Here is a 13,999-nt window from a genome sequence, read left to right on the forward strand (position 1 = left end):
TATTTTGATTTTAAAATTATTAATAATCCGAGAACGTGACCAATTGGCACTAGCATTTAATTTAGAACAAGTCTTAGGCTTTTCGTAGTTTAGGCCTATCAAACCTTTTTCTTATTCCCTACGATGACGATTCTATGCAGGGATCGTACCTGCACACATTTGGGTGGGGATACTGTGATATTTATTTTTTAAAATTTTTTTATGTTTAAGTACTTTGCAAGTACTTCGATACTCATCTGAATTCATTAACTGCTATTGAGTTAAATAAAAATACTACTTCATATCTTAATTATAAACTGTACAAAACAAATTATTTAATTATTTTTAAATCAAACTTCAAGCACAATTAAACAATTCAATTACATAACAGAATTACAGAATGTACATCATGTTATTGAAACAACTAAAGTAATTTTAAAATGTTTAAATATAATATAACAAATTTTAAGAAATAACTATTTTGGTGACTTACATTCTCAAAACACTTTTAAAGTTTATCCTCTTCAAAATCTGTCAAAATTTCATATATTATTATTTATTTTTTTTACAAAAATTTTAGGTGGGTTATGGCATACAGGCAGTAAGATTTAAATTTACATTCTTGTAGAACATGAATCAAATTGAATTCGGATTCTCTCCTGGTACATTGATTTTATTTTCTACTTAAGCGAAAATAAAAAATTTTGCTTTACTGTACTATCCTATTTGCGCCGCACCAAAACGGAAAAAATCTTGATCCGAATCAAATTCTTATCAACTGGACCAGCTTTTGCTAGCTATAATATTTGATTAAATACTCATTTATTTGTAGCACCAAACTAATTAAAATAATTTTAATTTTATATATTTTAAAACGTATAAACAAATACAGATACTCATACAGTCGTCTCGATTGACTTCTACGAATAATTTACCCCAAAATAAACTAAGCCTATCGGTGAATGAAAAAAGCTTCCATAATACATTTTTACTGCTATTTTTAATAAAATAATCAGAAAAACCAAGCATAATCTAGTCAAAACTACTAGCAATGAGCCTCAAGTCCCTATCAGGAAAACAACTCGGGCAAATGAAATATCTACATCAAAATGGTGGAAAAAATGGTGATGGAAAAATTTGGAGAAAAAAAATTGAAACAAGAAATCACAAAGTATAATTAAGCCAGAAGCATAAAATAGGAAAACTATCTATTAATATGTACCTAGTTATGCGCTCACACAGAACAATCATCAAGAGCCTAAATCATCAAAATAGCAAGGCAACTTAGCACGATCCCAACTCAGTTCCATTGATAAATAATACTTTACCCACACATACCACCATAAACCACCCGAAAATAAAGAATAAATCAGCTGTGGCAAATATAAAGCTATACAAAACCAAAAACTCATTAAATTTGCCTCAATCAAAATTCTAAATTTCTTCTATGTCTCGTTAATCTTTTCTTTCTTTAGACCATAATAATTCCGAAGAATTCTTATTTCTTTCCCTATTTGACTCAAAATTGCTACCAAAATCGACCTCAGTCACTGTAGAAAGGAATCAAACTTCCAAACAACCTACCGACCATCCCTTCCAAAGCAAATACTTTTGCAATCGGGGCCAGACTAGAATGGCCCAGGTATTTTGGGATGGAGTAGACACAATGAGTTGTTTTAACTCCTGCTCCCTGTAGCATCACCATTGGGGAGTTTAGACTGAGTGGAGGACTCTCCTGCAGCATCACCGTTGGTGGTAGGTTCAGAATTAACTTTATCTGTAGTTTCTTCGTGCACTGTGATCTTTTCAAAATCAGCTGCTAGGTTATTGCCACTTGATTCGCCAGGAGACATTGAATCAGAATTGGCCCGAAGCTGAGTAGAGGGCAGCCACTTCATCCACTCATTACGCCTCCTCAACTTGTCACCCTGTGGCAAAGTAGAGGGACAATTAACTAATTAGAAAATATAATAAATTGAATCGCTTCAGGACTATTAAATATACTTCAAACACCTCTATTACATCACTAACATGGCGATGAACTGAAGTGTGCAGTGAAAGTAGAATGACACCAAATAATATAAAAATAAGAACTTACCTGCACTTCCACAACAGTGGAAGTTCTCAATGAATCCAATATCAATTTAATGTTGCTTGTCAAACTTCTAACCTGCAAAAAATGGAATTTTCTTTAGAGCAAAAATACTTCGCATTATGAAAGTTTAATGTCGCAACTTGACTTTTGCACTGGATACACTCAATTCAAAATGCAAACTTCAATGACCACTTATTTCAGTAAATAATATCTCAAGCAAATTCAAAAGCTATACCAATATTACATTGAATTTCCACATACTAATGTTTACTTATAACCATTAATTTCTTTGTTCAACCTTTTCATATCTGCATGTAAGTCTTTCTTACGTCTCCAAATTGTTTGCATTCTAAAAAATAATTTTAACTTATTTTTCTATGAAAAATAAGTATCAAACATCTGAACTTTTAAAAGAAAATTAATGCTTCAAAAAGAAATATTCAGGAGAAAATTTGACCAGCGATATACACTTTCCACTTTCAGAAATTTTCTTACAATACTAGGATCAATGTCTTTTCTAAAGTTTAAACCCCTCAAAACACAAGCCCAATGCAATTGTTGTGCTGCTTGAGGAGTTTAAGAGATGTCCCAGGCTACGTTTGGATCAAATGGAGAGGCATAGAAAGGAATGATATTAGCTGTCATTGTTTGTATCATTTACAATAGGATGAACGAAATGAAATCTAATAAAATTCATTATCTGCTTCTTATAAGGTGAACAAGAATCTATTGTTTAGCTGTCCACAACGAACAAATGACTATTACAAGCTTAAAATCAACCAACCATAATATCAGGAAGTGTATCAAATATCACCAATATACATAAATTCTAGCTGCAAAATTTTGGCTCCAAGTCTCCAACATGCCACACACGCATCATAATTCAAGTGCTTAGCAGAGAAAGTGTTGAAAGTATTGCTTAATCAAGCACAATTAACTTACACGTGGGAAGCTTGCAATCAAAGAAATTGGAACCCAACCCTGTTCATCCATGTTGGACCTTAAAAACTCATCTTTCACTAAATTAACATCACTGTCAAAAACAAATCAATAATGAATAGAAAATTCAACAGCCAAGGATTTGACAGCAAACTAAATAACAGAGAACAAACAAAATTACCTAAAGTAATAGTCAATTTGGTTGGCAATCGTATTGGTCAGGGGAGTTTCTGCAACAGGGAAGAACATTGCAGGAGGAGGTGCATGTGTGAAGAATGGCATGCCCCCAAAGGGTTCAAACTGTAGTGTTGGAAAATAATAGAATTCTAAAAAGAAGGAGACGGGGGCATTAGTTTTGTTTTGATGTAGCAACCAATCAAATAAAAGAATAACTAAACTGACCAGGAAACCCAGCAGGATTTGCAAAGGGTCGCAAAGGCTGAGGCCCCATAAACGAAGCAGGATTAGGTGGTGGAGGCCTCATTAATCCCCTTGGTGGCATCCTCTGCTGATGTACATGAGCATCTCGAGAATTTGTATAACCTCCACGATCCTGATCACGCCTGTTGCCATAACTGTTATGATAGGTACCATCCCCACGTGGATGATGCCCAACATTACCCCTGCGAGAGGGACTCCGTTGTCCATTCATGGGTGGCGTAAAACCCCCAACCGGAGGTCTTGCATCCCAGTTATTCCTGTAAGGATCTCTCGGAGAAGGAACTGGAACCACAGGTACCCCATTCGCAAACGTACTTGGCGGGATCTGAAGCACAGGAAAGGGTGGTGACGGCGGTGGAAGATTTGGGGAAGGGTTGGAGTAGATGTTCTGTGCAGGACCAGGCCCAACGCCATTGCCATTGGCACCTCCCCGCTTCATCGATCTTTGTCTATTATAGTTCATCACAGGATTAGGTTTCACGTTACTACTAGCTTGTTTCTGAGAGGAGTCTGAAATAACAGGCACCTACAAAACAACAGAAAGGTCACCACTCACCACCACTATTTTCTGTAAACACACAATCTAATACACCCACTCAACTCTTTGATAATGCGAACATATGCCATCATTAAAAAACTACATTACCACATTACGAACCTATAGACCCCTCAGATTAATAAATTAAATTCGTTCTTTTGTCGAATTAACAGAATTTCGAGATAACAAACGGAACCTGAGGAGTGGAGAGTGACCCATCATCAGTGGGAGTCTTGGGAGAAGTAGAATCAGGTGTCGATTTAGCCGAAGGCTTGGTGGATTCAGATAAAGGGGGCCATGAGACAGCACCCATTACGGGACCAACCTCGGCGTTGACATTGGAGGGTCTCTTCCAAGCAGGTTTCGTAGGGATATCTATGACGGCACCGTTAGAATTAACGGAATCAAGGGATGATGAAGAGGAAGAAGAAGACGGCGGCGATTGACGGTTGGGCTCGGTGTCTGGGCCGCGAACGACCTGAGCCCAGGGAGAGGGTAGGTTTTTTCGCGGGAACTTAGGGCTAGCAGCGGCACTAGTGGGCGAGTGATGGTTAGAAGAAGAATCAACTGTGGTGGTAACCATTGCCAATTAGGGTTTCTGGTTCCGCGCAGAAAGATTGATGGATGGGTTTTTGATTGATCAGTGTATGAACCAAAACATGGATAAATAAATCGATGGACAAATTAACGAATCGATGATGGTAACCGATGAAAATTGTTTCAAAAAATAAATAAATAAATGAAAGAAGAAGAAGAAGAAGAAGAAGAAGAAGAAAGAATGAGTTAGGGTTTGTGATGGTAGAAGGGGGCAACGAAGAAAACTGTGACAAAGAGAGATTGCAGTGGCACAACCCTCTCCCTCTTCCTCTGGCTATTGCGCTTTGCTCTCACTCTCACTGTCCTCTCGAAACCTGCGATCTGTTCTTCCCCTTTTCTCTTCTCTTCTCTTCTCTTCTCCTCTCTCTCTCCTCTCCTCGTTCTGTTTTACGACTCAAACAGAAACAGTGTTGTAGCAGCTATTGCCTACCTGTTATCAAACCTAAATTTGCACGTCTTCTTCGGGGCCTTTTTATTTTTTTTTTCCCCTCTTCTACTTTTATTGTTAAGCCCACTTTAATAATAAAAGTAATTCGTTTACTCTGTTACCCTCTGCCTTGCACAAGCCTGGGCCTTTTTCCAATGCAAGCAGTCTAATCTACATAATTAATAATTAATAATATATTTTATTATTTTGTTTAATATTAAAGGAATTGAAATTAAGAAAAACTATAAAAATTTTAAAATTTAAATTAAGATTGATTAAGATTATAATAATATTGAATTTTAGTTTATTTAAAAAGTATCTTCAATTTTATGTGATATATCAAGATTTAAAATTTTAAAAAATAATATCTTAAACAATCAAATATTCAATACTAAAATATTTGCATCACATGATAAAGATAATGCAAAAATATTATTATGTCTATGCTATATTATTATTGTAAAACAAACATGTTGATAAAACAATATCATAAAAGATACAAATAATACTCAATAATATCATATTTAAAAATATAATAATAATAACAATAATAAGCAATATTATAATTATTATAAAAAAATAAATCAATAAAGGATTAAAAAAAAGCATGAGAAAAACGCAAGTCCCAAACAACTTCAACAGAGCTCACGAATAGCACTATGCACTTTAGTAATAAGCTGATACAAAGGAATAATTCTAATAAAAAAAAAAAGAGGAAAATTTAGACAATATTATAGATGTTTAGTATTATTCGTTAAGTAAATTGAATATTTATTTTAGTAATTTATATAATAAAAGTTAACATTACACATCCACGTTAAAGTAAAATTCTATTAAAAAAACACATATAATATTTCATCTAAGCAATATTGTTGAATAAACATTCCGATTACTTTTTTAAAGTGAAAGAAACATGTTAAAAAAAGTATTATCATTAATTTAAAAGTAAATATATTTATAAACTATTTTATTTAAATTAATAGTTAAAAAAAATTTGTTTTTTAATTTATTTTACATGAACTAAAAGACAAATAATCACAAATCTGTCGTTAGCAACTAAGACACATTCGCATTTCAAAAAAGGGGATTTTTTTTCTTTTTCACACTCTCATTAATAATTTGTGTAAAAATTATATTTTAAATATTTATAACTGTAATTTAAATTATTAAAAAAAAATTTAACCATTTTTTATTGTCACTTTCTTTAAATGTATTCCAACCATTGTTACTGTTTTTTAATTTTTTTCAATAAATTAGTGTTCATATTATCCTTTTAATGTCGATGATCTTTTGAATTTTTTTAAATAACTAACTATTTATAAAAAAAATTCCACTTTTAGAACTGAATTTTTAATATCAAGATTCTAAATTTTTATAAATTAATTTTTAGAATTAGAGTTGTATAATTTCAAAATTATCTTTTGAAATTATTAACCATTTCAAAAATAATTTTTTAGAATTAGTATGTTATACTTTTAAATATTAACTTTCAAAAGTAAGTGTAGAATTTTAATTTTAAAAATTAATTTTTAAAATTATAGAATTATAGTTCTAAAAATTTATTTTTAAAAATGTTAACAGTTCTAAAATTTAGTTTATGAGAATGTAAACACGTGATTTTGAAAATTGATTTTTTAAAATATAAAAAGCTCATAATAATAATATTTTCACCTGTCACATTAATAAACAAGTAAAAAAATATTGTTTAATTAAGTCTATGAAAGTAATTTTACTCATATAAAACAAATTGTTATTTGCAAATATGTCCTGATAGGAGTATTTTGTGTTCCCTAATTTCAATCTTGCTACTCGAGGGACGAGCTGACGTAATTAATCACTCAAATATCATCTGTTGCTTCTGCAAGAAACGAATTTCTGAATAGGTGAAGAGATAACCTGTAATCCTTACTTTCTTAGTTCTAAAAATGTTGAAATAATGACATTGCAAAGTCCGTAGGGATATTCTCAAATAACGTGGCAAACAGATAAAGATTGAACGAGAGTTGCAAGACCCCACGTTAATATGTTTCTATAATGCCATATGTGCTTCCTATCTTACTCACTACGCCTTCGTTATCAATAGTTATCTCAGGTCAGGATTTCGGAAACAAACTTTAATTTTCCAAAATCATTCATAACTTTATGGAAAAATACAGAGCCTCTATGGGCAAATTTTTGCAGACTTAATTGGAATGAAGATCATTTCATATGTGTGATTTTATATTTACGTAATTTCTATTATCTGTGCTATAATTAACTTTGTTAATAAATTGTGCACAGATTACTTAACCAAGTAATAGTTTAATATACAAAAGTTAATCCTCCGTGTCGTCTAAGATTCAAAACACATTAATCAATCTATACATCTCATCAACTAATAATTAAGACTTAATTAATCATTCAAAAATTTGAGATGAGGCAGAGAGATTTAATCCTCCAATTCAGAACGCGCATAAGAGAACACACAAGGATGGAGACGGTGGTACCAGCAAGATCCTTCAAGTCATATCACTTCTACAACTTAATTGGCCGAACCATCATGAAGTAGGACATATCCATGTCCAATATCAACATATTGTAAAGGTTTTTTTTTTTTTTAACTCTTAAAGCTGAATTTAAATATTTATAAATATATTTTTTTTTATAAAAAACATAGTTATTATATTAAAGATATAAAAATATAATAAATATTTTTTTAATAAAATTTTACTATTATTAGTTATTTATCTTTAACATTAAGGATTGAAGTTAACAAATTTTTATTGAAAAAAAAAATTGATGTTAAAGCTTAATTAGTAAACTTTTCTTTATTTGACTTAAATAGTGACTATGATACCAAAGAAGTCGTCTAGTTTACCGTAGATGAATTGAAATGGGAGAGTTGTCCATGTCTGTCCACGTAGGAAAACACACCGTGTGAAGTAAGCTAATTACTTGTACTCAAAGCCATAACACAACATAACACACATTTTGTGGTGGTGCCTATTGCCAAATGGTTTCTTCTTAATTTCTCCGCAAGTCAGAAACCCACAACATTTCTTGATCTCTATATATCTCTTCCTCTTCGTGTATGTACAAATACACAGATTTATATATATATAAAATCATCATAATAAAATTAATCGATCTCTAATAAACACATTTTATTTAGGAGATGACAAACTCTAGGTGGCTAACGCCCTTGCGAAGAACGGGTGAGTTTAATTATTTCTTCTTCTTCATGGTCCAATAATTAGCTATTTAACTAAATAATGAAATTCATTTGATGCAAAATAACCAGGTAGATCAAGGAAAGAACGCGAAGAAGGTAGCTTATGTGGCACGCCAAACGTGAATGGAGAATACCTTGAAGCATTCAGAACGAAATCATACGTTGAAATATGCAACAAAGCACACGGGCAGCTAAGAAATCCAAGCACAAGACCACTCTCTCCCACACCTTCTTTCATGCACCTCACTGAATATTTGCTAGAACCTCGGCAAGAAATTATAACTAACATGAAGTTGCACCCTCTTCTGGTGGACTACTTTGAGGCCAGCTTAGAAGCATGCCGTTGTTGCGACACAATCCTTCAAGCCATCCATCAAACTCGATGTTCTTATGCAAGAGTCGCCACTTTTGTCAAGGACCAATCCCAAAAGGCCAATTGCACCGGACTTTCTTCCTTCGTAATACAAAGTAACCCTTTGTCCATTATTATGTTCCGTGACATTCACGATAGATACATGATCCTCCTTCGTAGATTAATGTCAAAGAGAACGAAAATTCGAAGAATGTTGGCAATAAAGCGAGTTTGCATGAAGGTTGGAGGAATTGGATTAGTGATTGCACAAAGCGCTCTTGTGGTGGCTTTATTGGTGTTTGCGTTTCATAGCACAATTGGGTTAGCGGTTGCACCTTGTGTAGTGGGTAGTCTAAGCCTATTTGGTTTGGTAAGGAAGAGATTTAAGGGGATTCATGAGAGGCTTAACAATAACACAAGCTCTTCTAGAAGATTGTGTGAGCAACTTGATGTTGCAGCCAAAGGGGTTTATATATTGATCAATGACTTGGATACTATGAGCCGTATGGTTAAGAGATTAGACGATGAGGTTGAACACTGGAGAGAGGTTGCTGATATATGTTTGAAGACCAATGGCAAGTGTGAAACATTGAAGAGGGTCGTCAAGGAGTTTGATGATAATCAATATAACTTTTTGGATATGTTGGAAGAGCTTGAAGAGCATGTTTACTTGTGTTTTCTTACTGTGAACAGATCTAGAAGGCTACTTATGCAAGAAATTACGGAGACACAATGTTAAAAGAAAAAATAAATAAAATCGGCACCCCATGATCTTTTCCTTTCAGCAATGAGAAACTTCTGCGCGGTCACATCCACCGTTCGGAGAGGAAAGTTCCGCTAGTGGCTTGGCGAGTGCCCATGGTTTCAATTTTCCAAAGGTCTGTGTAATTCTTTGAATTTACTGTATCAGGCAATTGTTAGAGTTTCATAAAATAAAAATAGTTGCGTATTTCATTCAATAAATTATTATATGAAAAAATAATTAAAAGTGTGATGAGACTCATGCTTTCGCATTAGAATCGTTGTTTGTAGGTGCAACGTTTCTAACACACACAATCGTAAGTCCTCCTGTACTGTACTTTTATTCTTTTTATATAAATTATTAATAAGTCATGCTTCTTTTACAGGTATGCCCGTCATACAAATTAGAATGGAAAAGCGTCCAACCTGATTTTATTTTATATTTCTTTTTAAAAAATGAATGTACACAACAAAGCAAACATATCACATTGTTTTTTGTTGGCGATGAGATGAAGCATAAAATGGCTATTTAGAATATTGTTTCCAAGAATCTAGTCAGTAATTATCTTAAAAGGTGATGAAAGTGGCCAAAACTCATCATCATCATTTCTTATTAACTTAAATCGTTCAAATGATTCAAGTTTTGAATAATGATAACAACAGTAATAAATAAAATAGCACAAAAAAAGAGAGAATCCTAAAGAATGGTCGCCCACTAGCTCATCATGAGATTCATGGTTGCTTATGGAGCTAGATTTATCTTAATCTAACATGACCCGTCACTTGGCAAGCAGCAATCTCACGGAGTATGAAGTTTCTCACCATCTGCTGCACCTAAAAATTATCAATTTCATCCATCTTGATGCGTTTGGGACCTCACAAAATGAAGCATCATCCGCGGAAATCGTGTAAGCACTTTCAACATGGTACCATTCTTCTTACAGAATCTCTATGATGCCATCATAGGGCACCGGACGCTACTGATTCAACTGACTTCCCTCAATTTCTTGTACTCCTGATGACTAACAAAGGAAGCTTTGACCTTGAGCCAATCAGCAGGTTTTGGCATGATAATAGCAATGTACCCTTCTCTGTCAGCCTGAAGGGTTGATGAAAAGAAATTTGTAAGGAGTAAACAAAAGGAGATAGAAAAAAGTTAGAGATACTACATAGCATAAATGCACGGCATTAGGATGAAGACAGGTACAGAAAACTCATGGATTATCTCAAGTAAACATCAAGTATTTAGCAGTTGCAGCAATCATTTTGATGGGAATGGATCAGAATGAAGATGAACTCTCCCTCATATTTCCTGATTACTCCCAATCTGCACCACAACTCTACCCAACTCCCTTTTATATACAGTGTCCCATTCCAATCTATCATATTCTCAATTACCCCAACTGCAACTAACAGTTTACCAACTAACAGACTCTCATTAAAAAAATCTTAAACCACATTTTAACCATTAGGAGTGGGCCACCATAGAGACCTACTACTCCCTCATTTTCCTCTTCTAGCACATACTAAGGGTCAAACACATTCACCCTGACGAATGGACTTCTACACCAACCATATACCCCGGCAATCGCTGCAAATATCATGAACATCACGATTATTATTGTAATAAGAAAGGGTTATGTATGTTATCCCAGCATGAAAAAATAAAGATGGATAAAGAATTTAGTTATTCTTACCGAAACATTAAGCAGATCTGGCTGCTTGATTAATTGTTGATTCACTTCCAAAAGGGAGCCCTTGACACAACATCTATGAAAAGTCACAAATTAAGCTATCAGAGTTTAAAAGGACATCCAGGAAGAAGAGAGGTTGACAAAGTACACAAACACAGACAAACACATAAATAAGCCTTAGACAATCATATTGATGTATTACAATAGAGAACTTACCTCACAATATAAGTATCATTTTTGGTAGAAACTTTACACAAAGCCGTGTTGGACTCAAAGTGCTGGGCATTCTGCACAAAACCACATCCTATTTTAGTAATAATGAGGAGAAGATGCTATTTTCAGATAGTATAACATTTTAAAACGCACAAAGATTCACCAAAAAATACCATTATGACACACGCCTCAATGAGATCATAAACAGATATTGCAAGCTCTGCACTTTCATGAACACACCCTATATACAAGATAAAAGCTCGCAATTCAATCCACTTGCAAAAACATTGTACAATATCATTCACCTCTAAGTCCATTGCACAACAACAAAGCCATCCATTCTAGTCTTAAATTGAGAAAACACACCTTCTTGCGCTTTCCAGTGACCTTCACCCCGCTGCGATCAGACTTTCCAACATTGAAATCAACTGCTGTGATTCCACCTTCATCCTTGAAAGCAACGTGAGAAGGAGCCAAGCCAATCACGCACAAGCTTAAAGGTCACAAAAACAGTTACAGAGAATTAAAAACAAATAATAATAGTTACCTACACAACTTAGTTTAAAGGAAAACATCAAAAGAAAGAAAAAGCTGCATCGACTATACAATAGTATACCCATTGGCATGGCGGTAAACGTACTGATCATGAGCCGGCTTCATAAAATCTGGACATCAAAATATTTAATCAATTATTTTCATCAATACTTAACAAACTGGAATTGAGGTTTAGGGTTTATAAAAAAAAGGTTGTCAATTGAATTGGAGTTAAATGAGCGTGAATGAAATAACCTAGAGCGAAGTAAATGGCAAAGTTGGATTCAACCGCGGAAGGAGGAGTGAGGGGAAGATTCTGTACATCAGGGATTAGAAGCTTCTGTAACTCTTCCTCTTCATGTTGTTTGCTTTCTGAACAGTTCGATTCATTGACGGTCTCGTCCTTGTTTATGGTCGACATTCTATTCTTAATCAGAAAGAAACTGCAACAAACGGTCTTCTTCAAATAGGGTAACACTCGCATGTCACATAAGAGAACCACCTAATTAGTTCAGTTAGTGCTTAGGACCAGGAGTGACTGCAATGAAGGATTCTCTTTCTCTGTGTTTTTGTTCTGGTATATCTAATTGGGCTTTACCAAGTCCAACTAACTAGCTTCACTCCACGGGCTCCATGTTTCTACTTATCCATTGGCTTAAATCAAATAGCCCATCTCCGGCCCCAAAAACAAAACATGGACCAAAAAATTTATTTATGAAAAAAAAAATGAGTGTAAATACAATATTTCATTTATTCTTCTTATTTTAAAAAATTTTAAGTAAAAGGAAAATAACTTTGATTATTTTACATTTTTTTATATACTTTTCTTATTCACGCTCGTTTTAGAGAGTAAAAATAGATTGACTCTTAGGAAGGTGTATTGGATTAAGATTTAATAGATTTTTTTAGTTGAAGCAATTCCTACAGATTTTAAAAGACTTTGCAGGATTCTATAAGACTTTAAAATTAAGATTTAGTGAATTTTGCAAGACTTTTAAATTAGAATTTTAATAAATTATGTGAAACTTCGTGGATTTTGCATAATTTAATAGATTTTTCATATAAAGTTCAAGATTTTTTTTATACATTTAAATTTAAAAAAAGTTAAAGACAAAAATAATAAAAAAATAATAATGTCTGAACAAATAATAATAATAATTTTTTATAATATTATATCTTTTTAAATAGCATTCACTCACATATTCATAGTTATACTAATCCTCCAAACATTAGTTTGCTCTTAAGTTTGAATAATAGGCTCAAAATTATGATTTTTATTAACTATTTGAAAATTTATAGTTGATTGTAGAGATCATGATATCAATTTTAATATTTACTTTTTTCTTTTCTTAGCGCGTGTTATAAAAAATTTATTACTTAAAAGTTAAAACTTTAAGTTTTTTTGTGTTATATATTTGAGGAACAGTCAATGGCATTGTCATTTACATTTTCACTAAATAGAAGAATGGAATTGAAATAATAGTACAATATTATATATGAACAACAGTACAACATTATTAGCAGAAAAAAAAAAAAGGCAGGAGCATAGAAAAAAAAATAAAAAACTTGCTTAAAAATTTTTGAAACACTTGAAAAGTCACTTCAAACAATTGTCCAAAATCTAATTTTGGATGAGATTATTTTATGAATTTGATATTTATAAATACTACTAAAAATTTTTTCAGAATCCCTTTAATACAACAATTCTTTAAAATTATTAAATTTTTTAATACCGATGAATTCTTTTTAAGTTGATAAACATCTCGGATGAATATCAATAGATTTTAATGGACTCTTTAAAAAATTTTGAAAATTCATATTAAATACTATTGCATTTTTTTTAAGTAATATAAAATCTTGATTAAATATTAATAGATTTTTTTACTTAATTTTTTTTTTAAAAATCCTAAACCAATTAATCCCTTGTCGATGATGACGATAAAAATTGCCATAGAATGAAAATAACCTGTATTTACCAAAAGAAAAAGAAGAAAATACAAGCATTCCTCCCAAACGGGTGAACGAAAACACGTGTTTCCCTGTTTGGATGTGTGCAACTTACGTGAAACACGTCAGAGAGAAAATTTAAAACATGGTAATGGGAATCCTCTTAAATAAAAGATAAGTCTAAGTGATTTACAAATAATTAAAAAAATATTGAAAGCATGTGAAAAATTGTTCTTCTGTTTTAGAATGATGCGAGACAGGTGTGCGTTATGAATTTGACAATTTTTAAAA

General features: G+C 32.7%; 3 protein-coding genes across 3 annotated transcripts; 1 reads left to right on the forward strand and 2 right to left on the reverse strand.

Annotated features, from left to right (window-relative positions):
* Nucleotides 1–1,095: 1,095 nt before the first annotated feature.
* On the reverse strand, nt 1,096–4,998 carry LOC113865074 (la-related protein 1C-like). The gene is made up of 6 exons (XM_027499432.1): nt 4,189–4,998; nt 3,416–3,980; nt 3,195–3,339; nt 3,017–3,107; nt 2,078–2,149; nt 1,096–1,907 (listed from the first exon to the last, which is right to left on the reverse strand). The coding sequence occupies exons 1-6, from the start codon at nt 4,573–4,575 to the stop codon at nt 1,656–1,658; spliced, it is 1,512 nt and encodes a 503-aa protein (XP_027355233.1). The 5' UTR covers nt 4,576–4,998; the 3' UTR covers nt 1,096–1,655.
* A 3,098-nt stretch (nt 4,999–8,096) lies between these two features.
* On the forward strand, nt 8,097–9,534 carry LOC113866406 (UPF0496 protein At1g20180-like). Its single transcript, XM_027501321.1, has 2 exons — nt 8,097–8,210; nt 8,297–9,534. Exons 1-2 carry the CDS (start codon nt 8,171–8,173, stop codon nt 9,316–9,318), a joined length of 1,062 nt encoding a protein of 353 aa, XP_027357122.1. The 5' UTR covers nt 8,097–8,170; the 3' UTR covers nt 9,319–9,534.
* A 325-nt stretch (nt 9,535–9,859) lies between these two features.
* On the reverse strand, nt 9,860–12,277 carry LOC113865751 (FAM206 family protein). Its single transcript, XM_027500488.1, has 6 exons — nt 12,017–12,277; nt 11,844–11,892; nt 11,594–11,720; nt 11,231–11,301; nt 11,018–11,090; nt 9,860–10,419 (listed from the first exon to the last, which is right to left on the reverse strand). Exons 1-6 carry the CDS (start codon nt 12,243–12,245, stop codon nt 10,306–10,308), a joined length of 663 nt encoding a protein of 220 aa, XP_027356289.1. The 5' UTR covers nt 12,246–12,277; the 3' UTR covers nt 9,860–10,305.
* Nucleotides 12,278–13,999: the final 1,722 nt, after the last annotated feature.

Source organism: Abrus precatorius, unplaced genomic scaffold (assembly GCF_003935025.1).
Source record: "Abrus precatorius isolate BTA unplaced genomic scaffold, Abrus_2018 Scaffold4, whole genome shotgun sequence".
NCBI classification, from domain to species: Eukaryota; Viridiplantae; Streptophyta; class Magnoliopsida; order Fabales; family Fabaceae; genus Abrus; species Abrus precatorius.